This window comes from Rhinoderma darwinii, chromosome 5 (genome assembly GCF_050947455.1).
Source record: "Rhinoderma darwinii isolate aRhiDar2 chromosome 5, aRhiDar2.hap1, whole genome shotgun sequence".
Classification (NCBI taxonomy): domain Eukaryota; kingdom Metazoa; phylum Chordata; class Amphibia; order Anura; family Rhinodermatidae; genus Rhinoderma; species Rhinoderma darwinii.
This window is the reverse complement of record NC_134691.1, coordinates 202,830,512-202,857,326: the sequence shown is the minus strand read 5'-3', so window position 1 is coordinate 202,857,326 and position 26,815 is coordinate 202,830,512. Positions and strand designations below refer to the sequence as shown.

At 43.1% G+C, this 26,815-nt stretch overlaps 1 protein-coding gene across 3 annotated transcripts in view; it reads right to left on the bottom strand.

The window, feature by feature from the left end:
• COL15A1 (collagen type XV alpha 1 chain) overlaps positions 1–26,815 on the bottom strand; it is a 359,120-nt gene that overhangs the window by 123,382 nt on the left and 208,923 nt on the right. For all 3 annotated transcript variants that reach the window (XM_075826867.1, XM_075826865.1, XM_075826866.1), the window contains 5 exons: positions 23,164–23,199; positions 21,837–21,980; positions 20,705–20,773; positions 8,965–9,009; positions 8,243–8,296 (listed from right to left, as the gene is read on the bottom strand). In XM_075826867.1, the coding sequence (XP_075682982.1) occupies positions 8,243–8,296; positions 8,965–9,009; positions 20,705–20,773; positions 21,837–21,980; positions 23,164–23,199 (348 nt within the window). The remainder of the gene's footprint in view (positions 1–8,242; positions 8,297–8,964; positions 9,010–20,704; positions 20,774–21,836; positions 21,981–23,163; positions 23,200–26,815) is intronic.

Sequence of the window (26,815 nt, the reverse complement as noted above, 5' to 3'; positions counted from 1 at the left end):
GTATAAAACAATTTAGGGTGTTTAGTTTCTGAATTTTTGTGTTGCTATAGACGCTGAAAATGGCTGCAGAATCGAGGGGCAAAGATTTCTCATCAGGAAACTCTGCAGTCATCAGAAGAAGTCGCCATACCGGTGTGTGTCAGATGGAGAAGAGAACGACTCCCATCAGAGAAGACATCACTTATGAGTCACAGGATTTACAGAGGATCTGTCCCCTCTCCTGACATGTCTGTTATAGGAAATCCTTGTATTCTATAAAAAGTTTTTGTGTACCCAGGACTAATATACAAATGCGTGTTACCATTCCCATTGTCAAGAGGATGTGTCCCTACACAGTGTGATACTGTCAGCGATGGTTAGAGACTGTCAGTATGTAGGTACAATGTTCTTTGACAAGTGAATCGTAACACACATTTGTCAATGCTCACACAGAAAGCTGGTGTTCAATATAGACACGGCGTGGCAGGGCGGTGATGCAGAGCGGGGCCACTGGCTTGCTAGTGTATGTTCCAAGCTAGTAATCTAGAGGTCTCTCTGAGACAAAAAGTACAGTTAAATTGCTCCACTACTTTAAAAGTGCTAAACAAAAATATGGTAGATAAATTTGAAAATAAATATGATCTTAATTGGCATTCATGAATTAAAAAAGACAACCCAGTGGATCAGTCCTAACAATACTTTGGAGGGTTATTCCAAATTAAGGCCTCTTGCACACGGCAGTATTTTGCTTCAGTATTTGTATGCCAAAATTAGGAGTTTTAAAGGGGTTTTCCACCTTCTGACAACTCATGACCCATCCACCGGATAGGCCATCAGTATTATCACCGGTTCGGGTCCGATACCCGGACCCCGCACTGTTAAGCCACTCTGGTTGCCTGCGGGCACCGGATGTTATGGTACATAATGCTACAGTATGTAGGGAGCCGGAAGCAGTTGGCTCCGTACATAGCAGAGCAGCTGTGCTTCAGAACTGCAGGCATGCTCCTATTCACTTCAATAGGAGCAGAGTTGCAGTACTGCAGCTCAGCCGCTATTCTGTGGCCAGAGCCAAATGCGGAGCATGTACGTCCGGTGCACGGAGTCACTGGACCAGCTGATCTGTGCGGGGCCTGGGTGTCGGACCCCACAGATCAATGTACTGATGACCTATCTGGAGGATAAGTCATTAGTTGTCAGAAGGTGGAAAACCCCAATAAAAGGGAATAACAACTGTGTGGGGCACCAAGGGGAGTGCTAGGGTCATCATTACTGTGTGGTGGGCACTAAGAAGCATCACTAAAGTGAAGGGGGAATGTGGGCATCACTACTGTGTAGGAGGCACCGTGGGCATCACTACTGTGAAGTGGGCACTGTGGGCACCATTTCTGTAAGGGAGGCACTAAGGGGGCACTATTTTTATATGGGCCACTAAGGGGCATCCTGGCTATGTTTGAGCACTAAGGGGGCATTGTTACTGTGTGTGCGACACTGTGTGTGGGGCATTATTACTGTGTGCCACTCAAAGAGGGCACTCTGAAAGTGTGTACTGCACCAAAGGGCCATGATTATTTTGCTTGGCACTATTATTTTTGGGGGCACTATCTGTGTGGCACCATTTTGACCATTTTTGCAGCAGTCGGACATTGGTAAAAGCGGCAGCTGGATAGGAAATTCCTGTACGGGCTGAGAATATGTTGGAAATGTGAAAAGCTGAAGACATCTGGGAAGCAAACTCTGGCGGTCTGGTTTGGATGGAGAGAAAAGGGAAAGTGAACGAATCCAATCAGAGAAGATGTTACCTGTGAGTCACTGGATTTATTGTACTGTATTCTTTGCACTGTGTCAAGGAATGCGTGACAATATTTTGTAGAGTGCCAGTGCAGAACTGGTATTTGACCACTGTATAGGCACTGTATGCTGATATTATTATACTGGTCCTTGATGGTGTGGAGGTATTATTTGGCCCTTGATTAGTGATATTATTTGGTAAGTGCACGACTGTATTATTCAGAGGTAAACTAGAATATATATACATTAGTGTTTATGATGGGGCAAATAATTTTGGGGGTAGGACTGAGGCATTTATGGACACAGGTTGCAAGCACAACAATGTCTTAACTTTTACATAGAGCTTGTAAATATTCTTGTTCAAGGGTGGGAAGTGGGCCCATCCAAACCTTTGCAATGGGGTCCAGCCTTTCAGAGTTATGCCTTTGTAGCTAGTAAGACAAGTAGTTAGGGACTTGTGCACTATTCCCTTTAAACCGCATAATCCAAAATAGCAACGGATATTGCCATACAGAGACAAAATAATTATTGTTGTACAAATGTAAAAATAATAAGTAATAAAGCAGCCAGATACACTGTGCCATAAAGCTTCCAAATAAATAGTATATATGGTGTCCTGATAAATAGGGCAAATGGTGTTAAGAATATTAAAGGGGAAATTATCAACCTTTCTACACCAGTTTTCTAGTGTAGAAAAGTTGTGAAAGGGTCCAAAAGTGCCAGTTTTGGCCTTTTTACGCCGCACTAACCGCAATTGTGGAAAGGGGCGTAGCTTCCCAAAAATGGGTTGGGTCACAGTGGCTTAACAAATTTATTCTAATTTATGCCAGATGACTGGTGTAAATTATTGGCGAAATCTGCACCAGCTCCGATCCGGCATAGATTTCACTCTGTGGGTTTTAGCAAGGTAGAGGCACAAGCCGGGCCACGTACCTTGCCCCGCAGATCAGACTACCTCTCCCTCAGGCTCCCTCAGCATGCAAAGGCACATACAGTGTACTGATGCTTGGCAGCGTCAGGACATTGTATTGGATGCAGCTCTGATGACATTAACTGCTGCGTCGCATATAGGGCCCTGACACTGCCCGGCGTCAGGATCTTGTATGAGCCGCAGAATGCTGAGAGAGCCTGAGGAGAAAAGAGGACAGGTGAGTTGGGTAAACTTGTTTTTCTTTTACAGTATGTCCGATGGAAGGGGGGAATGAATGGATGCACATGGTTGGTCGGAAGGTACGACACATTTATTGAGAGGCATTCGCCTCTTAATAAATGTGTTGCATCATACTTAATATTTCTTTATACTAAGACTGGTGTATGAAACGCCAGTTTTAATAAATTAATCGCTGTTATGTGATTAGGCAGCTGCCAAATATAATACTTACTTTAGGTACAAGTGTCAAAGGAGAGCATGCAACAACAGAAAACTTGATCACTAAAACATAAATTCAGTCTGGATGTTGCTTCTGTTTTCTCAGAAACAAAATTAGTCAGCATTCACTTTAGGGTTAAAAGTGACATTTATTTTGTCTGTTACTAAGGAGACAGTAAAAAGCAACTGAATATTTGAAACGGCCGGCAGAAAATCTGCTGAAGTTAGATCAAACATGTAGGCTAGATAGCATCCTTGTGTGCAGACTGGTGATCCCTCATCTAGTTGATCTAAGGCTAGGTTTACACTACCCTATATCACACATATATATACCTGTATCACACGTATGTATGCACGCACGCACACACATACACAAACACACACACACACAGATACACACACACACATACACACACTTTTTTTAATATCCATTGGGTCCATCAAAAAATGTATGCACTTGGAATCTGTTTCATGGTTCTATTTATTTTTAAATGGAAAGTGATTTTTATGGGTATTTTACCTTTATTTTAGACAGATCCTGACGTATATTGTGCAAACATGAACAAATGCATAACCATCTGTTTGAATCAGTCTGCCATTGACATCCATTATAAAAAGAAAAGATACTTTCAATTTTTTTGCTGTTTCGAAGAGTTACACTTTTAGTGCTGCAAGGAAAAAATCATTATGACCTAAACCTGCCAGATACATGCCAGGCTCATGGAGGGTGGTTCCGAGCTGGCATATGAAAAGGAGCCAAGATGAGACAATCACTTTTACATACATTTAGGTTAGTTAGTTAGTTAGTTAGTTAGTTAGTTAGTTAGTTAGTTAGTTAGTTAGTTTAACCCTTTCAGGACCAAGCTCATTTTGGCCTTCAGGACCAGACCCATTTTTTCAAATCTGACATATTTCACTTTGTGTGGTAATAACTCCGGAATGCTTCTACCTATCAAAGCGATTCTGAGATTGTTTTCTCGTGAGACATTGGACTTTATGATAGTGGAAAAATTTGGTCGATAAATTCAATATTTATCAGTGAAAAACACCAAAATTTTGTGAAAAATTGCAAAAATTAGCATTTTTCTAAATGTAAATGTATCTGCTTGTAAGACAGGCAGTTATACCACACAAAATTGTTGCTAATTAAGATCAGCCACATGTCTACTTTAGATTGGCATTGTTTTTTGAACGTCATTTTATTTTTCTATGATGTCACAAGGCTTAGAACTTTAGCAGCAATTTCTCACATTTTCAAGAAAATTTCAAAAGGCTATTTTTACAGGGGCCAGTTCAGTTGTGAAGCGGCTTTTAGGGCCTTATATATTAGAAACCACCAAAAAGTCACCCCATTTTAAAATATTCACCCCTCAAAGTATTCAAAACAGCATTTAGAAAGTTTCTTAACCCTTTAGACGTTTCACAGGAATCAACGTAGAGGTGAAATGTTCAAATTTCATTTTTTTTTTGCAGAAATTCATATTTTATCTATTTTTTCTGTAACACAGAAGTTTTTACCAGAGAAATGCAACTCAATATTTATTGCCCAGATTTTGCAGTTTTTAGAAATATCCCACATGTGGCCGTAGTGTGCTAATGGACTGAAGCACCGGCCTCAGAAACAAAGGAACACCTAGTGGATTTTGGGCCTCCTTTTTATTAGAAAATATTTTAGGCTCCATGTCAGGTTTGAAAGGCTCTTTCGGTGCCAAAACAGTGGAAACCCCCCAAAAGTGACCCCATTTGGGAAACTACACCCCTTGAGGAAATTATCTAGGGGTATAGTGAGCATTTTGACCCCGCAGATTTTTTGCAGAAATTATTGGAAGTAGGCTGTGAAAATTAAAATCTACATTCTTTCAAATAAAATGTAGGTTTAGCTAATTTTTTCTAATTTCCACAAGGACTAAAGGAGAAAAAGCACAGCAACATTTGTAAAGCAATTTCTTCCAAGTAAAACAATACCCCACATGTGGTAATAAATGGCTGTTTGGACACACGGCAGGGCTTAAAAGGAAAAGAGCGCCATTTGACTTTTGGAGCTCAAATTTAGCAGGAATGGTTTGCGGAGGCCATGTCGCATTTACAAAGCCCCTGAGGGGACAATACAGTGAAAACACAAAAAAAGTGACTCCATTGAGAAAACTACACCCCTTGAGGAATCCATCTAGCGGTGTAGTGAGCATTTTAATCCCACAGGTGTTTCATAGATTTTATTAGAATTGGGCAGTGAAAATAAAAAAAATCAATTTTCTTCAATAAGACGTAGCTTTAGCTCAAATTTTTTAATTTTCTCAACAAATAAAGGAAAAAAAGAACCCGAACATTTGTAAAGCAACTTCTCTGGAGTACGGCACTACCCCACATGTGGTCATAAACTGCTGTTTTGGCACACGGCAAGGCTCAGAAGGGAAGGACCGCAATTTGCTTCTGGTGTACAGATTTTGCTGCATTTGGTTTCTGGTCGCTATGTCGCATTTGCAAAGTCCCTGTGGAACCAAAACAGTGGATCCCCCCCAGAAGTGACCCCATTTTGGAAACAACACCCTCAAGATATTCACCTAGGGGTGTAGTGAGCATGTTAACCCCACAGGTGTTTTGCAGAAATTCGTGTGCACACGATGTGGGAGAGTGAAAATGGGATTTTTTCCATAGATATGCCAATATGTGGTGCCCGGCTTGTGCCACCATAACAAGACAGCTCTCAATTATTATGCAGTGTTTCCCGGTTTTAGAAACACCCTACGTGTGGCCCTAATCTTTTGCCTGGACATTCGACAGGGCTCAGGAGTGAGAGAGTACCATGTAAAATTGAGGCCTAATTTGGCGACATATAAAGTATTGGTTCACAATTGCAGAGGCTTTGATGTGAAATAAAAGAAACCCCTGAGAAGTGACCCCATTTTGGAAACTGCACCCCTCAAGGCATTTATTAAGGGGTGTAGTGAGCATTTTCACCCCACGTGTCTTTTCCATAAATGATTGCGCTGCGGAAGGTACAAATTAAAAATTTTCCCTAGATATGCCAATTCATTGTCAAATATGTCGTGCCCAGCTTATGCCACTGGGGACACACACCTCAAAAATTGTTAAAAGGGTTCTCCCGGGTATGGCGATGCCATATATGTGGACGTAAACAGCTGTTTGGGCATGCTGTAGGGCTCAGATGGGTGGGAGCGCCATTTGGCTTTTGGAGCGTGGAATTTGCTTGGTAATTTTTTTGTTTGGAGTATCACTGTTGTTTCCGTTTATAATGTGGGGCATATGTGAGCTCGGCAGAGTACATCAGGGGCATAGTTAGGTGGTATAATAATAAGGTAAAAAAAAATAATAAAATAATCCATAGATGTGTGATACCTGTGATCGATCCTTTCTGCACAGGCCGGTGTCTCACTGATAAATGTCCTTACTTATCCCCCTTTTGGTCCACACTCCGCACCTTTGCAGTTTGGGGAATTTTGCCGGGAAAGTGTTGTCCTGGTATAATACGGGCGCCCTCCCCTTCCTGGTTCCCTAATTTTAGTGCCTTGATACATCTCCTTTTGAAACAGAAGAAACGTTGCCCTCGGGCCGGCACAACAGCATATTTTTATTTCCTGGCTTATTGGTGCCTTGACTAATTTTATTTTTTCATAGACGTAGTGGTATGAGGGCTCTTTTTTTACGGGACGAGCTGTAGCTTTTATTGGTACCATATTGGGGTACATGCAACTTTTTCATCACTTGTTATACTTTTTTGGGAGGCAAGGTGACAAAAAAACAGCAATTCTGCCATAGTTTTTAGTTTAGCGTTATAAACTACATGTTACCTTTATTCTGCGGGTCAGTACGATTCCGGCGATACCTAATTTATAGAACTTTATTATAACTTTTTGCACAATAAAATTACTTTTGGAAAGAGAATGTATTTTTTCTGTCGCCATGTTGTGAGAGCCATAACTTACATTTTTTCGTCGATGGAGCGGTGTGAGGGTTTGTTTTTTGCGAGACGAGGTATAGATTTTATAGGTACCATTTTTGGATACGTGCGACTTTTTGATCACTTTTTATTTACATTTTTGGAAGACAGTGACCAAAAAAACAGTAATTATGGCAGTGTTTTTGAGGTTTTTTTTTTTACGGTGTTCACTGCGCTGGATAAATAACAGAATATTTTTATAGTTTAGGTCGTTACGGTCGCAGAAATACCAAATATGTATGGTTTTATTATTTTTTTCAATAATAAATGACTTGATAAGGGAAAAAGGGCGATTGTGTTTTATTTTATTACTTGAAACTTTTATTGTATGTTTTACAACTTTTATTTTTACTTTTTTTTACACTTTTTTTTTTTTACACTTTTCTTTAGTCCCACTAGGGGACTTGAAGGTCCAACTGTTTGTTTGATGTTCTAATACATTGCACTACCTATGTAGTGCAATGTATTGGAACTGTCAGTTGTTCACTGACAGCAAGCCGATCAGGCTCCGCCTCTGGGCGGGGCCTAATCAGCTTACGTAAGGGCAGACAGGAGTCCATTGTTAGGGCTCCTGTTGCCATGGTAGCAGTCGCCAGCCTTGCCATCGCGTGGCAAGGCTGCCGATTTGCTATAACATACAGCGGACACCCACTGCTGATGACGACGGCTCAGCTTCTGAGCCGGAAGCTGAGCCGGCGCCATCTTGCCGATGGTACCGGAAGCCTAGTGGGCCCCGCCGACGACAAGGCATAGGAGGATTCCGTTACTGGCGGACCGGGAGGTAAGAATTAGCCCTCCGATCGCCTTTGCAGCCACCGGCAACCCAGCGATCACGTTGCTGGGGTGCCGGTGGCTATAAACTCCTCAAATGCTGCGATCTCTATTGAACGCAGCATGTGAGGGGTTAATCGGCCGGATCGGATGCTCGCTCCGGTCCTGGCCGATACCTCAGGGTGACAGCTGTAACATACAGCTGTCACCCGACGGTGATGTCGCTGGCTCAGCTCCTGAGCCAGCTTCATCTCCATCACGTACAGTTACGTGAAAAGGCGGTAAGACACCAGTTTTAATCACGTAACTGTACGTGATTGGGCGGGAAGGGGTTAAAAAAATAAAAATAAAAATAAATAAAGATTAAGCAAACAAACCACATTTCCAGGAGGTCCTTCTGGTCCAGCTTTCCCAGTGAGACCTTGTTCACCCTATATCATGAAGGAAATTGTATTCATTTACTGTCACAAATACAAAAATGTAAGAATGGCTGCTGCGTTTGATTTAGTAATACAGGTGTAAACATTGATAATACAGTTTAAGTAGTTGCCGACACAGGACGAGAATACTCGTCCTGAGCGGCGAGTACTTCGCACATTAGGATGAGCATTTTCGTCCTGTGTGACAGCCGCGCGTTCAGGAGCAGGGCAACAACTGTAATACACAGCCGCAGGCCCGCTCTAACCTCTACTCTTGAATGCCACGTTCAAAGCTAATCGCGGCATACAAAGTAAATAAGAGTAGGGGGACTGCCCTTTGATCGCGTGACAGAAAATCCTTGTGACACGATCAAAGCCCAGAACTCTTATGGCCAGACAGCCCAGGGTCCATTGAAGGACCTGACGGGTACAGGATTCAATGTAAGATACAGCTGCTCTCTATACAGGATATAAAGCAGCTGTATCTCAAAAAGTTGAAATTATTTTTAATAAAAAGTATTTAGAAAAGTTGCACAAAACACACTGATAGACATTTTTTTTTAAATATTTCAAAGGTGTATATAGTATTTAAGTCATCCTTATATTTCATTATTTTCCATGCGCTATTGTCCAAAGTATTACTTCACTCTAAAATATAGCTTTATTTCATGGTAGAATACCTTTTCACCCGGTGGACCAGCAGGGCCTGCATCTCCATTTTCACCCTGCAACAGAGAGATATTTCTTGTGAAAGATGACATAGACTCACAAAAAAAACCATGTATTTTGCCCAATCTACAATAGTCCTTGTAGGTCTTTAGTCCTTGTGCCTGGCACACGGAGCCCTTCCTTGGCCTGATCATTTTCAACTCTATTTCAGCAAGTTTACAGAAACATCCCATTGCTGGATTATTCACCCAAACTGCTACCATCAAATATGTTTCTCTGCTTGAGTTACCAGGGCCATATTATAAACTGTTGCTTTTTCACCCACACCATCAGAGGTAAATTACTTGGTCTTATTCGGTATGTCCACACATAGGTGCATCTGTAGCTAGACATGGAATAAAGTGATACAGAAAACATCCATATCAGTATATTCTCTATGCAGCTACAGACATGACTACAACTATTTTACATCATCACAGCCTTTCCCTAAGGGGGGTTCACACGAGCGTGATTTTCGTGCGTGCAGGCCGCGTATTTTTCGCGCGCCACGCACAGCCCTATAGAAGTCAATGGGGCAGTTCAAACAGTGCGTGATTTGTGCGCAGCGTTTGTTCGCTGCGTACAAAACGCGACAGGTTCAATATCTCCGCGTATTTCGCGCATCACGCACCCATTGAAGTCAATGGGTGCGTGAAAATCACGCAGGTCGCACGGAAGCACTTCCGTGCGAACCGACTGAAACAGCGCACCAGCTGTCAAAAGGATGAATGTAAACAGAAAAGCACCACGTGCTTTTCTGTTTCCAAACATCCAAATGGAGTGTCTTTGAGATGAGCGAACCCGGACAATTGAACCGAACTTCACCGGGTTCGGCCGAACTCGTTTTGGCCGAACCCGGCAAAAAAATTTCCGGTACGCGACGTCAGGAGATAGTCACTGTCCAGGGTGCTGAAAGAGTTAAACTGTTTCAGCACCATGGACAGTGACTACCGATCCCAATAAACATGAACCTGTAAAAAAAAACTAAGTTCTGACTTACCGATAACTCCCGGCTTCTTCCTCCAGTCTGACCTCCCGGGATGACAATTCAGTCCAAGTGACAGCTCCAGCCAATCACAGGCCAAGCACAGGCTGCAGCGGTCACATGGACTGCCGCATCATCCAGGGAGGTGGGGCCCGATGTCAAGAGAGGCTCGTCACCAAGGACGCGTCACCAAGGCAACGGCCGGGAGGGAAGTTCTCGGTAAGTACGAACTTTTTCTTTTTTTTTTAACAGGTTTCTCGATATTGTGTTCGGCATTCACTGTCGAGGGTGCTGAAAGAGTTACTGCTGATCAGTTCGCTCTTTCAGCACCTTGGACAGTGACGGGCGTCGACTAGCCTCATCTCTATGATGGCGGCTGCGCGAAAATCACGCAGCCGCGCATCATACACGGATGACACACGCAGCTGTCAAATGGTTTTTGCGTGCGCAAAACGCAGCGTTGTTTGCGCGCGCAAAAACGCAACGTTCGTCTGAATCTGCCCTAAGGCTGGATTCCGGCACAGCGTTTTGTTGCGTTCTTGTGCATTTTTCGTGGTGTTTTAATCGGGGGGTTTTGCAGCATTTTTATTGCAGCCAGATGTTACATTAAAGTCTATAGTGAAATATAAAATGCACCATACATACAACTGCATTTTTGTTTGTGGCAATTTTGAGGCATTTGCCCCATAGACTTCTCTATAGGAATTCAAAGAATCTATAAAAAAAAAAGCATGTACAAAATGACACTGAATGAAAAACAGCACAAAAAAATGCCATAAAAAAAATGCATATTACATTTAAATAACGCTGGCATTTTTACAAGGGTTTTTTTTTTATTCAGTTTAAATTTCTAGAAACTTTCTGTGTGTGAAGTAGGTCTTAGGGTATGTGCACACACACTAATTATGTCCGTAATTGACGGACGTATTTCGGCCACACTGCAGGGAGCCGGGCTCCTAGCATCATAGTTATGTACGATGCTAGGAGTCCCTGCCTCGCTGCCGGACAACTGTCCCGTACTGAAAACATGATTACAGTCCCAGACAAGTTGGTATTTTAACAAATCTCATCCACATGCTGCTGAACATTTTCCAGATGGAAATTATGCTGCAGATTTTCAAATTTGTCGCATGCCCATTCTATTCTCGTCCTGCAGATTTCATCCTTTTCAATGTAGAAGGGGTAAAATCAGCAGCAAAATTTGCACATAACACGTGCAGCATTTCCACAGCAAAAAAGCACTATTTGCTGTAGATTTCTGTGACTGATTTACCTGCGTTTGTTTTTAGATTTCGCTGCAGATTTTTTGTTGCAGAAAATTTGCAGCGTGTCCTGCAATGCTAACATAGCGTTCATTATACCAACTTTATCTGAACCTGCGGAATTCCATCAGTTTTAACTGTGTTTCCGGGGTGTAAATGCTGTACAAGACACAATAAAACTCAATTTACGTATTTTAGTGCAGAATTTATACTCTATATCTAAGTCTATGGGCCAAACATGCAGTATCTTCGCTGAGAATACACAGTATAAAATTAAATTCTGCGGATTTACACTCTTCAACATTGTAAGGCTGGGTTCACACGACCTCTTTTCAGACGTAATGGAGGCGTTTTACGCCTCGAATTACACCTGAAAAGACAGCTCCAATACGTCGGCAAACATCTGCCCATTGCTTGCAATGGGTCTTACGATGTTCTGTGCAGACGACCTGTCATTTTACGCGTCGCTGTCAAAATACGACGCGTAAAATGACGGCTCGTCAAAAGAAGTGCAGGACACTTCTTGGGACGTTTTTGGAGCCGTTTTTTCATAGACTCTATTGAAAACCGCTCCAAAAATGGCTGAAAAACGCTGCGAAAACGCAGCGAAAAACGTGATTTGCTCAAAAAACGTCTGAAAATCAGGTGCTGTTTTCCCTTGAAAACAGCTCCGTATTTTGAGACGTATTTTGTTAATCGTGTGAACATACCCTAATTGCAACAGCAAGAAGGAAAAGTTTTGGAATTGTGGAAATCACAGAATCGATAGACATGTTTATGATATGCAAATGATAAAAAAAAAATGGAAACAAAATATTCCAAATATCTTTATTTATTCAGTATCGAGTATGAGCGCCACGCAAGGATTTTGTAGGATTATAGTCAGGTGTATGATTAACCAATTATACCAAACACTTGATAATGATCATCATTTTCATATGTAGGTTAAAACTCAGTCATTAACTATAACAGAAACAGCTGTGTAGGAGGCTTAATACTGGGTGAGGAATAGACAAACACTGCTATAAAGGTGAGGTTGTGGAAGACCGTTTCATGTCACAGGTCCACCATGGCAAGACTGAGCACAGCAACAAGACACAATGTAATTATACTGCATCAGCAAGGTCTCTCCCAGGCAAAGTTTTCAACACAGACCAGGGTTTCACGATATTCTGTTTAAGCTCTTTTGAAAAAGCACAAAGAAACGGGCAACGTTGAGGACAGTAGATTCAATGATCGGCCAAAAAACTTAGTGCAGCAGATCAAAGACACATCATTCTTACTTCCATCGAAATCGGAAGATGTCCAGCAGTGCCTTCAGCTCAGAACTGTCAGGAACCAGTGGGATCCAGGTACACCCATCTACTGTTAGGAAAAGTCTGGCCAGAAGTGGTCTTCATGGAAGAATTGTGGCCGAAAAGCAATAACATCGATATGGAAACAAAGCCCAGCGACTAAACTATGCACGAAAACATCGGAACTGCTGGGGTGCAGAAAAACCGCAGCAGGTGCACTGGACTGATAAGTCAAAATCTTTAATATTTGACTGTAACAGAAGGAAGTTTATTTTCCGAAGGGCTGGAGAGCAGGACAATAATGAGGGTCTACAGGCAACAGTGAAGCATGGTGGAGGTTCCTTGTAAGTTTGGGGCTGCATTTCAGCAAACGGAGTTGGGGATTTGGTGAGGATTAATGGTGTCCTCAATGCTGAGACATACAGGCAGATACTTATCTATCATGCAATAAAACAGGGAGGTACCTGATTGGCTCCAAATTTATACTGCAGCAGGACAGCGACCCCAAACATACAGGCAATGTCATTAAGAACCATCTTTCAGCGTAAGGAGCCCTGGAAGCAGGGGCGTAACTAGAAAAGACTGGGCCACATAGCAAACTTTTAATTGGGGCTCCCCTGGGTGTCACACAACCCCCACTTGTAGATAGTGCCTCCCTATAGATTCCCCAGTAGATAACACCATACAGCCCCCTGTATATAGCACCATTCAGCCCCCTGTATATAACACTATACAGCACCCCCACCCTGTAAATAGCGCCAAACAGCCCCCCTGTAGATAGCGCCATACAGCCCCCTCTAGATAATGCCATACAGCCCCCTGTAGATAATGCCATACAGCCCCCATTGTATATAACACCATACAGCCCCACCTTGTAGATAACGCCATACAGCCCCCCTGTAGATAACGCCATACTGTAGATAACGCCATACAGCCCCTCTGTAGATAACGCCATACAGCCCTCCGTAGATAACGCCATACAGACCCCTGTAGATAACGCCATACAGACCCCCTGTAGATAGCGCCATACAGTGCCAAACCCCTCTCAAAAAACGGCCTATAGTTTGTCCTACAAAGACATGAATCCCCACAGGATAGAAGATACATGTGTGATCGCTGGCAGCAATAAGGAGAACAGGGGACCGAAAGTCCCCCGCAGTTCTCCATGAGAAACCTCGGACTTCCGGGGTCTGTGCAGCTCAATAAAAATGAAAAGAGCGCTGGTCACGCATGCGCGCAAGAGAGACCCTGGTGCACAATTTATTTCTACAGGGCTACCGACACAGACCCCAGATGTCCGAGGTTTCTCATGGAGAACACCGGGGGGGCTTTCAGTCACCCGTTCTCCTTATCGCTGTGGATAGGGGATACATGTCTCTTGTAGGAACAACCCCTTTAATGGCAGAGCGGGGAGATACCTCCCTGCACTGCCGTAGTGTTCAGTGGCGTAGCGTTGTAGCAGCCATAGCGGCTGCTAGCGGAGCCTCCGGCCATGGGGGGCCATGGGCCCCCTCACGCCACGAACACCATGGCGGTTGCTACGGCTGCTACAGCGGTATTTACGCCACTGCCTGGAAGTTATGATATGGCCCACACAGAGGCCTGATCCCAACATCATTGAGTCTGCCTGAGATTACAAGAAGAGACAGAAGGATTTCAGGAAGCTTTCATCCACAGGAGATCTGTGGTTAGTTCTCCAAGATGTTTGGAACAACCTACCTGCCGAATTCCTTAAAAAAATATGTGCAGGTGTATCTAGAAGAATTGATGCTGTTTTGAAGGCAAAGGGTGGTCACAGCAAATATTGATTTGATTTAGATTTTTTCTCTTCTGTTCATTCATTTTGCATTTTGTTAGTTGATAAAGGAAAACTATTAACACTTCTATTTTTGAAAGCATTCTAACTTTGCAGCATTTTTCCACAACTGCCTACAACTTTTGCACATTACTGTACTAGGAAAGACTGGGCCCCATAGCAAACTTTTGACTGGGCCCCCCCTCCCCTGGGTGTCACACAACCCCCCCCCCTTGTAGATGGTGCCTTTTTTACAGCCCCCCCTGTAGATAACGCCATACAACCCCCCTGTAGATAACACCATACAGCCCCCTCTGTAGATAACGCCATACAGCCCCCTCTGTAGATAACGCCATACAGCCCCCTCTGTAGATAACGCCATACAGCCCCCCTGTAGATAACGCCATACAACCCCACCTGTAGAGAACGCCATACAGCCCCCTCTGTAGATAACGCCATACAGCCCCCTTTGTAGATATCTACAGAGGGGGCTGTATGGTGTTGTCTACAAGGGGGTCTGTATGGCGTTATCTACAGGGGGGCTGTATGGCATTATCTACAGGGGACTGTATGGCGTTATCTACAGGGGGGTCTGTATGGCGTTATCTACAGGGGGCTGTATGGCGTTATCTACAGTGGGGGCTGTATGGGGTTATCTACAGGAGGGTCTGTATGGCGTTATCTACAGAGGGGTCTGGCGTTATCTACAGGGGGGGCTGTATGGCGTTATCTACAGAGGGGGCTGTATGGCGTTATCTACAGGGGGACTGTATGGCGTTATCTACAGGGGGGTTTGTATGGCGTTATCTACAGGGGGGGGCTGTATGACGTTATCTACAGAGGGGGCTGTATGGCGTTATCTACAGGGGGGACTGTATGGCGTTACCTACAGGGGGGGGTCTGTATGGCGTTATCTACAGGGGGGGTCTGTATGGCGTTATCTACAGGCGGGGTCTGTATGGCGTTATCTACAGGGGGGTCTGTATGGCGTTATCTACAGGCGGGGTCTGTATGGCGTTATCTACAGGGGGGCTGTATGGCGTTATCTACAGAGGGGGCTGTATGGCGTTATCTACAGGGGGGACTGTATGGCGTTATCTACAGGGGGGGGTTTGTATGGCGTTATCTACAGGGGGGCTGTGTGACGTTATCTACAGAGGGGGCTGTATGGCGTTATCTACAGGGGGGACTGTATGGCGTTATCTACAGGGAGGGTCTGTATGGCGTTATCTACAGGGGGGGTCTGTATGGCGTTATCTACAGGGGGGCAGTATGGCGTTCCCTACAGGGGGGGCTGTATGGCGTTCCCTACAGGGGGCTGTATGGCGTTCCCTACAGGGGGGCTGTATGGCGTTCCCTACAGGGGGGGGACGCTGTATGGCGTTCCCTATAGGGTGGGCTGTATGACGTTCCCTACAGGGGGGGGGGCTCCGTATGGCGTTCCCTACAGGGGGGGCTGTATGGCGTTCCCTACAGGGGGGGCTGTATGGCATACAGCCCCCCCTGTAGGTAACGCCATACAGCCCCCCCTGTAGAGAATGCCATACAGAGCCCCCCCCCTGTAGGGAACGCCATACAGCACCCCCCCCTGTAGGGAACGCCATACAGAGCCCCCCCTGTAGGGAACGCCATACAGCGCGCCCCCCCTGTAGGGAACGCCATACTGCCCCACCCTGTAGGGAATGCCAAACAGCGCCCCCCCCTTAGGGAACGCCATACAGCGCCCCCCCTGTAGGGAACGCCATACAGCCCCCCCCTGTAGGGAACGCCGTACAGCGCCCACCCCCTGTAGGGAACGCCATACAGAGCCCCTCCTGTAGGGAACGCCATACAGCGCCCCCACTGTAGGGAACGCCATACAGCGCCCCCTGTAGGGAACGCCATACAGCCCCCCCCTGTAGGGAACGCCATACAGCGTCCCCCCTTTAGGGAACGCCATACAGCGTCGTCCCCCTTTAGGGAACGCCATACAGCGTCCCCCCCTTTAGGGAACGCCATACAGCGTCCCCCCCTTTAGGCAACGCCATACAGCGTCCCCCCATCCAAAAAAATGCGACCTACAGCGTGTCCGACAAAAGACATGTATCCCCTATCCACAGGATAGGGGATACATGTGTGATCGCTGGCAGCGATAGGGAGAACGGGGGACCGAAAGTCCCCCTGAAGTTCTCCATGACTAACCTCTGACTTCCGGCGTCTGCGCAGCTCAATAAAAATGAAAGGAGCACTGGTCACGCATGCGCACAAGCACGACCGGCGCTCCATTAATTTCTACGGAGCTGCCGACACAGACCCCGGAAGTCCGAGGTTTGTGATGGAGAACTTCAGGGGACTTTCGGTCCCCCGTTCTCCCTAACGCTGCCAGCGATCACACATGTATCCCCTGTCCTGTGGATAGGGGATACATGTCTTTTGTTTAATGGCAGAGAGGGGAGATACCTCCCTGCTCTGCCGTAGTGTTCAGTGGCGTCCCGCTGTAGCAGCCATAGCGGCTGCTAGCGGAGCCTCCGGCCATGGTGGGGGCCCGTGCCGGCGGGCGACACGGGCCCCCTCATGACGCGGGCCCCGTAGCAGCCGCTACTGCTGCTACGGCGGTAGTTACGCCACTGTGTGTGAACAGTGGGGTATAAGTGCAGGTTTGCTCAGGTTTTGTTCTGTTTTTTTAATGACGTTTTTTAAGACAAAACCTGTATTGGATAATAAAAAGTATAAAAAGTATAAGGGACAGATACTACTTCTCTTCTTTTTTAAATCCAGTTCTACTTTTGGCTTCACAAACTGCTTAAAAAAACCTGATCAAAACCTGAACATAATATCATTAAAACGATTTTGTTGATAATACCAGATTTACCGGCAAAATCTTGCAGCCATTTGCACCTGCAGTTGGCCGTGGCGCTGCTGCCACTCATCGTGGTTCCCCCCTTATAAAGGTTAAAACAATATATGACATTGTCATTTTTTCCTTTAGGACACTTTAGAAATATGAGCTGAGTAAATCCACATCCTATTCATGCTAGCCTAACCAGAAGTATCAGTAGATTTATGACAACCATTAACCACCCACACAGGAGAGTGCTAAATGAGCATGGATAATTGCTTTCCATATAGTATCTTTTCCATCCCTCTTCCTCTCTTTACAAATTACCAGGATAACAATGACATAAAATGTTTGTTTTGTCTTTTTTTTTTTTTTTTTTAATGGGTTTTCAGGTATCACATACAGTTTGGCAGAGTACAAACAAAAACATTATTCAAAGAAGGACAGATATCCTGTACCAAGAAAGAGAAATCCCCCCCCCCACCACAATCACCCAAAAAAAAGTTAGGCTCTGTTCACACTGAGGTTTTTTTGCCGCGGAAGCCGCCGAAATTGACTCTCATTGATTTCAATGGGAGGTGGAGGAGTTTATCTTACCGTGAGCGAGGAAATAGAAGCGACATGCCCTATCTTGTTTTCCGCCTCAAAAACCCCATTGAAATCAATGGGAGACGGAAATAAACGCTTTTTTGCCCCGTTTTTTTGCCGCAATATTTGATGCGTTTTGTGCCCTTTTTTTGGCAAATAACACGCGTGGAATTTCCCTTTGTCTCTTGAAGAAATAGGAAAAAGAACGCCTTAAAAAAAACCACGGTAAAAAACGCGTCTAAAATCGCGGCAAATAACGCATGTGGTGCAAAACACTCAGTGTGAACAGGCCCTTAAAGGGACACTCTGACTAAAAGTAAATTTGCCCTTGTGTACCATTATGGTATTCCATGTGTCAGACTCTCGCCTATTATTTTTCTTGCTGCTTCTATCTCTATACAGTGAAGGAAATAAGTATTTGATCCCTTGCTGATTTTGTAAGTTTGCCCACTGTCAGGGTATGTGCACACACACTAATTACGTCCGTAATTGACGGACGTATTTCGGCCGCAAGTACCGGACCGAACACAGTGCAAGGAGCCGGGCTCCTAGCATCAGAGTTATGTACGAAGCTAGAAGTCCCTGCCTCGCTGCAGGACAACTGTCCCGTACTGTAAACATGATTACACTACGGGACAGTTGTCCTGCAGCGAGGCAGGGACTCCTAGCATCGTACATAAGTATGATGCTAGTAGCCCGGCTCCCTGCACTGTGTTCGGTCCGGGACTTGCGGCCGAAATACGTCTGTCAATTACGGACGTAATTAGTGTGTGTGCACATACCCTCAAAGACATGAACAGTCTAGAATTTTTAGGCTAGGCTAATTTTACCAGTGAGAGATAGATTATATTTTTTTTAAAAAACAGAAAATCACATTGTCAAAATTATATATATATATTTGCATTGTGCACAGAGAAATAAGTATTTGATACCCTACCAACCATTAAGAGTTCAGCCTCCTCCAGACCAGTTACACACTCCAAATCAACTTGGTGCCTGCATTAAAGACAGCTGTCTTACATGGTCACCTGTATAAAAGACTCCTGTCCACAGACTCAATTAATCAGTCTGACTCTAACCTCTACAACATGGGCAAGACCAAAGAGCTTTCTAAGGATGTCAGGGACAAGATCATAGACCTGCACAAGGCTGGAATGTGCTACAAAACCATAAGTAAGACGCTGGGTGAGAAGGAGACAACTGTTGGTGCAATAGTAAGAAAATGGAAGACATACAAAATGACTGTCAATCGACATCGATCTAGGGCTCCATGCAAAATCTCACCTCATGGGGTATCCTTGATCCTGAGGAAGGTGAGAGCTCAGCCGAAAACTAAACAGGGGGAACTTGTTAATGATCTCAAGGCAGCTGGGACCACAGTCACCAAGAAAACCATTGGTAACACATTACGCCGTAATGGATTAAAATTCTGCAGTGCCCGCAAGGTCCGCCTGCTCAAGAATGCACATGTACAGGCCCTTCTGAAGTTTGCAAATGAAGATCTGGATGATTCTGAGAGTGATTGGGAGAAGGTGCTGTGAGACTAAAATTGAGCTCTTTGGCATTAACTCAACTCGCCGTGTTTGGAGGAAGAGAAATGCTGCCTATGACCCAAAAAACACCGTCCCCACTGTCAAGCATGGAGGTGGAAACATTATGTTTTGGGGGTGTTTCTCTGCTAAGGGCACAGGACTACTTCACCGCATCAATGGGAGAATGGATGGAGCCATGTACCGTCAAATCCTGAGTGACAACCTCCTTCAATCCACCAGGACATTAAAAAGGGCTCATGGCTGGGTCTTCCAGCACGACAATGACCCGAAACATACAGCCAAGGCAACAAAGGAGTGGCTCAAAAAGAAGCACATTAAGGTCATGGAGTGGCCTAGCCAGTCTCCAGACCTTAATCCCATCGAAAACTTATGGAAGGAGCTGAAGATCCGAGTTGCCAAGCGACAGCCTCGAAATCTTAATGATTTACAGATGATCTGCAAAGAGGAGTGGGCCAAAATTCCATCTAACATGTGTGCAAACCTCATCATCAACTACAAAAAACGTCTGACTGCTGTGCTTGCCAACAAGGGTTTTGCCACCAAGTATTAAGTCTTGTTTGCCAAAGGGATCAAATACTTATTTCTCTGTGCACAATGCAAATAAATATATATAATTTTGACAATGTGATTTTCTTATTTTTTTTTTTATATAATCTATCTCTCGCTGGTAAAATTAACCTAGCCTAAAAATTCTAGACTGTTCATGTCTTTGACAGTGGGCAAACTTACAAAATCAGCAAATTTTTCTTTTGTCAAAATGTAACATTAGTCAAGGTAAATCTAAGTGAACCCATGATATAGTTTAACACATATCACCCATGAAAAATAGTAATTGTCTCCTAAAGGAGTTGTCTCATCGCGTTACGGTTGGCCGCTCTTATAGGGAAGGGAAGCATTAAATTAATGGCCGTTCATATAATACATGGACGGACTGGGTCTGCCAATGTGATAGATATTGCTTGTTAGCAGCGGGCTCATAGAAGGGTCTGCTTGAGCGAGGGGCCTCCCTCTATGTACCCTAAAAGGAAATATGGAAATGGGTTATCGAACGAGACAACCCCTTTGAGCTTAATAACTGGTTACGCCATCTTCAGAAGCAACGTCTCCTATAATTTCACATCAGTCAGTGTTGAGGTACATTTAGCCCAAACTTTGTTCAATCACTTGCACTTGTTGGAGTTTTGCAACGTTCACACAATGCTGTTGAAAATTGCATGATTAGACATTGACATCTATGGCATATTAATTGGATGTGCCGATGTTTATGGAGGAAGAACCCACTTTAATGCAATTTTTTGTGCAAATGGTGTATTGCAGTGAAATAACATATTTACTAAATGGCAATGAAAGTCTTCTTGGATGTGTAATAAAGAATACTTATGGAAAAGGAATATGTTTAATGATGTATACACTTACTTTTAGACCTTGATGGCTTGTGCTTCCAGCAGCTCTTAATTCTGTTAAATCTCCAGATCCTTCCATATCCTAAGCAAATAAAACCATCATGTACATGAACCAGCTATATTCATTGCTCATACATTTAAACCGAGATTTAATCATGTATGTATTTTACATGTGATGAAGTTTTCTTAAGTTAGCATATGCTGATGTACAGAGATGATACATACTGTAGCTGCTGCTCATCTCTCCCTGCAGAAGCGACTCAGATCGCTATGGCTGGGTGGTAATATCCATCTCTTGTGCCAAAGCTCTAGGCCATATCATTTATTTTAATTCTTCCATTCCTTTTTACAAGATTTCTCTCAGGATGCTCCTGTACTCTGCAATGCACACCTTGCACAATGAGCCAAACATCCACCATTCAATATTTTAAGCGTGTCCTGAAAAAACATCTATAAATTCTCTGACCATCATTCCAGCATTACTGTTCTTCTTTCTCGTAACCAGATTCATACCTCAACATTCAGTATCTTTATATTGTCTGCCCTATAACTGCTCAGACCCTGTAACTCTATATCTGTGCTTGCACAGATGATGGCCGAGTGACTAGTTATTTGATAGTTGCCTTAATTTTACAGTATGTATATGTCTACTACACTTTATAACATAAGCACTTTTATCTTTTGTGTAAATTGCCCTTTTAATATTGTAAGCTCCGTTGCAGATTCTGTCAGATTTGAAGAGGAAGAATAGTGCTGCATGCAACACTATTCTTCCTGTCAAAACCACTAACACCACGATGGAATCCAACGGACATCATTATAGGTCAATGTGTCCATCAGGCGCTGGCAGTTTCCATCGTATAATGGATCTGACACTGCATTGTGGTTTTCACTCATAATGGATACCATATTGCAGTGCTGGATCCATCGTACAAAATAGATTTAAAAAAAACATAAATGTGATAGAGCCCAATAAAAACTATTTTGTACACATTATCACTGGTAAAACTTGAATGCCATTGCTTCATTTTTCATATTGGCATGAACCAGTCCTGTTTGTTTGACCAAACAAAATTTCTATTTGGTGTTTCATATTTTAGTCTTTGCTTTTTATATTTGAAACAAGAATTGTCAATCGACCTCACCTCAAATCCAAATCCATAAGCAGGTCCTGGAGGTCCTGGTGGTCCTGGAGGTCCAGATGGACCTTGAAGACCTCTGTTTCCCGGAATTCCTTGTTTTCCTTGAATTCCGTCAGTTCCAGGGGAACCTTGAGATCCAACCTCACCCTGTGGAGTAATATATATATAGTAAAAATTTAGCAACCGTTTTCAGAGATGAGAAATTATACTTATCAATCATCAATAATGCAGCCACAAACATTGTGTAAAAGCTGCATAATTTGGGTATATGTAATGGCAGGAAGGAGGTGAAGGGAAGGTGAGCCCTAATCTACCCACCGCCCTGTCCCTGCCTACTTGCAACGACCCGCCCTAGGCGACGGGGTACAACTGGGCGGCGGTCCCTACGCTGTCTAAGTGCACGGGAGAACAAACAGGGAACACGCAAGGGAAAGGGCAGTAGCCACGGAACGCCGCGAGGAAACGGAGCGGTGAATGAGTAGTCAGGACCAGGATGAAGTGGAGTATACCAAAGTGAGCACGGAGAAGGAAGCAAGCAGGGGCAAAGCAAAGCAGGTTAAGCGGAACTGCAGCAAGGCAGAAGCACGGCAGAAGCAGGCTGGAGCAAGCAGCAGTGGGGCCAGGAATCCAGAAGAATTACAAGCACTGAGGAAGAGAACACGGCAGGTAATAAAGGACAGGGGGCGGAGCTAACTCTGACTGACCAGGCCGCGATAGGCTCTCCCACTCCTGAGCCTGCCACCCTGGTTGGTGGGAGATGGTGTCAGTCGAACAGGTCTGGCCTCAGGTGTGGATTGATTAATCCCAGGAGTATACCTAGACGTAGTACCTGGCAGATCCCTAACAGTATATTTTGGGTATAAATGTTTATTTTTTTTCTCTTTGTTGAGTGGACGGGCTCTTCCTGGTGTGATGTCAGAGCTGTGATGTGTACTCTGAGGAAATCTGTTGTCTCTCCTACTACTCCTCCTTCAATCTCACAGCATGCAGTCTCCCATAGATTCTGATGGAGAGATACTGCTACAGTTTCCCTCAGCTCCATATTCTCATTGTCTTGGTAACTAAAGAGGTTTCTGAATATTTACTATATATTACAATGTCTGTATATAATTGACACAAATTGATAAATATTATGACAATCAGTACTTTGTTATACATTTTCTTTGAATAGACGAAAAGGGAATTTAACACTTAACTTTTTATCTTCATTGGAAAATGGGAGGCAAATGTTATGGAGATATTGCCATTATTTAATGTGTCTTCAACAAATAGTTCATTTGTATAGGAAATAGTGACATGTACACTTGTTTAGGCATTAATGTAGTTATACCTTGGTTCCAGGTGGTCCTGTCACCCCCAGATCACCCTGTAAAACAAAATATGTATATAATATTTTAGGTATTTAAATTATGAATATTAAACAGATTATTATTTTTAACTGCTTCCCTCTGCAGCAATTTTTAGTTTTTTCATTTTAGTTTTTTCCTCCCCACCTACCAAAAGCCATAACTTTTTTATTTTTCCATTACTATAGTCGTATGAGTGCTTGTTTATTTTTGGTACGAGTTGTATTTTTTTCACGGCACCATTTATATAATGTACTTGGAAACTGGAAAAATGTCTTTGTGGGGTGGAATTGCAAAAAGCAGTGATTCCTCCACTGTTTTTTGGATTAAGTTTTTATGATGTTTACCGTGTGGTAAAAATGACAGGTTAACTTTATTCTGTCGGTCAATATGACTATGGTGATACCAAATTTATATATATTTTTTTCAAATATATTTTACTACTTTTACAAAGAAATAACTAATTGTTTAAAACAAAATTTTGTGTCGCCAAATTCTAAGATCTGTAACGTTTTTTATTTTTTTGTCGATTGAGCAGAGTAAAAGCTTATTTTTTGCGGGTTGAGCTGTGGGTTTAATGGTACCATTTGGTACATAAGACTTTTTGATCACTTTTTATTCGATTTTTTGTGTGCGATGAGTTGACCCAAAAAGTTTTTTGTTTTTTTTACTGCATTCGCCGCGTGGGTTAAATAATTTAATATTGTAATAGTACAGATGCGGTAATACCAGTTATGTTAATTATTTTTTTTTACATTGCTTTTGGAGGAAAATGGGAAAAACTTTTTTTAAAATCTATCTATCTATCTATCTATCTATCTATCTCTCTATCTCTCTATCTATCTGTCTATCTGTCTATCTATCTATCTATCTATCTATCTATCTATCTATCTATCTATCTATCTATCTATCTATCTATCTATCTATCTATCTATCTATCTATCTATCATATCTCTATTTAATTTTTTTATTTATTCCCCTAGGTGACTTGAACCAGCGATATACTAATCCAGTGAAGGAAATAAGTATTTGATCCCTTGCTGATTTTGTAAGTTTGCCCACTGTCAAAGTCCGTCTAGAATTTTTAGGCTAGGTTAATTTTACCAGTGAGAGATAGATTATATTAAAAAACAAAAAACAGAAAATCACATAGTCAAAATTATATATATTTATTTGCATTGTGCACAGAGAAATAAGTATTTGATCCCCTACCAACCATTAAGAGTTCAGCCTCCTCCAGACCAGTTACATGCTCCAAATCAACTTGGTGCCTGCATTAAAGACAGCTGTCTTAAATGGTCACATGTATAAAAGACTCCTGTCCACAGACTCAATCAGTCTGACTCTAACCTCTACAACATGGGCAAGACCAAAGAGCTTTCTAAGGATGTCAGGGACAAGATCATAGACCTGCACAAGGCTGGAATGGGCTACAAAACCATAAGTAAGATGCTGGGTGAGAAGGAGACAACTGTTGGTGCAATAGTAAGAAAATGGAAGACATACAAAATTACTGTCAATCGACATCGATCTGGGGCTCCATGCAAAATCTCACCTCGTGGGGTATCCTTGATCCTGAGGAAGGTGAGAGTTCAGCCGAAAACTACACGGGGGGAACTTGTTAATGATCTCAAGGCAGCTGGGACCACCGTCACCAAGAAAACCATTGGTAACACATTATGCCATAATGGATTAAAATCCTGCAGTGCCCGCAAGGTCCCCCTGCTCAAGAAGGCACATGTACAGGCCCATCTGAAGTTTGCAAATGAACATCTGGATGATTCTGAGAGTGATTGGGAGAAGGTGCTGTGGTCAGATGAGACTAAAATTGAGCTCTTTGGCATTAACTCAACTCGCCGTGTTTGGAGGAAGAGAAATGCTGCCTATGACCCAAAGAACACCGTCCCCACTGTCAAGCATGGAGGTGGAAACATTATGTTTTGGGGGTGTTTCTCTGCTAAGGGCACAGGACTACTTCACCGCATCAATGGGAGAATGGATGGAGCCATGTACCGTCAAATCCTGAGTGACAACCTCCTTCCCTCCACCAGGACATTAAAAATGGCTCGTGGCTGGGTCTTTCAGCACGACAATGACCCGAAACATACAGCCAAGGCAACAAAGGAGTGGCTCAAAAAGAAGCACATTAAGGTCATGGAGTGGCCTAGCCAGTCTCCAGACCTTAATCCCATCGAAAACTTATGGAGGGAGCTGAAGATCCGAGTTGCCAAGCAACAGCCTCGAAATCTTAATGATTTACAGATGATCTGCAAAGAGGAGTGGGCCAAAATTCCATCTAACATGTGTGCAAACCTCATCATCAACTACAAAAAACGTCTGACTGCTGTGCTTGCCAACAAGGGTTTTGCCACCAAGTATTAAGTCTTGTTTGCCAAAGGGATCAAATACTTATTTCTCTGTGCACAATGCAAATACATATATATAATTTTGACAATGTGATTTTCTGTTTTTTTTTTTTTTTATATAATCTATCTCTCACTGGTAAAATTAACCTAGCCTAAAAATTCTAGACTGTTCATGTCTTTGACAGTGGGCAAACTTACAAAATCAGCAAGGGATCAAATACTTATTTCCTTCACTGTATATTGCAGTATATTGTTACAGGCTCCTATTAAGTAGAACCCGCTTGTTGCACTGAAGTGTCGGCTGTAACATTCAGCCGAAACACTCAACTTGAAAAGCGGGCTCAGCCTGTGAGCCTGCTTCATAATTACCCCCCGGCCTCCGCCGTATATATACGGCTGATGACGGTAAAGAGTTAAAGAAGACCTTTCTTGATATTTATATTTATGTGATATTTATGTAATTTTAAAATATCTATTTCCCAAATTCATAAATCTTTAAGGGTTTGTAACCTTTTGTATTGTTGGGGAGATTATATAATTAACTGTATATGTGGGTGCAAATACAAGTTTTTATTTTAATGTGGTATGGATGACCATTTCAACTTAAAAACACTGTAACTTAAGACCATAACTGTATGGAAAACTAGTAATCGGTTCCAAAGCACCCAATTTGTTAACTTAAAACAGGAAAATATGAAGATTAAAGATAAGCATAAAACTAATACAAATGCGTACAAAAATTAAAAAGAGCTGCAGCAAGCTAGAGATTCACTTTCTATGCTGAGGACAGGAGCTTCCCTCACCTGGTGTCCAAAAGAGCAGGCCATAAGCAGTAAAATAAATGTAAGAATATAACACAGGTAGATAGCAGTACAGTACACATAGCACATATAAAGAGCAGTACAGCACATGTAGCTCTGTACTGCAGATTGGCTCCACTTCCTCCCATTTAGACAAGTAATACTTACCCATGAAATGTGCACACTGAATGACTGTATTGTGGCATTGTAAGTGGTCTTCAGCTATTATGGCTCAGGAAAGATCATTGTACCTTGCAGATATAGTAGTCTGAGGCCACTGTAACTTGATGGTCATTGTATTGTTTAAGTACATGGGCTTGTTGCTGTTTTTATGGTGGGGATTATACGTCTTCTTTTTTTTGTTCCAGACAATTAAATGTTCCTTACAACAAACTTTGCATAAATCAATAGTACAAACAAATATAAGAAGCTTTGTAGTATTTCTTATTACATAAAAAAATGCCTCTTTC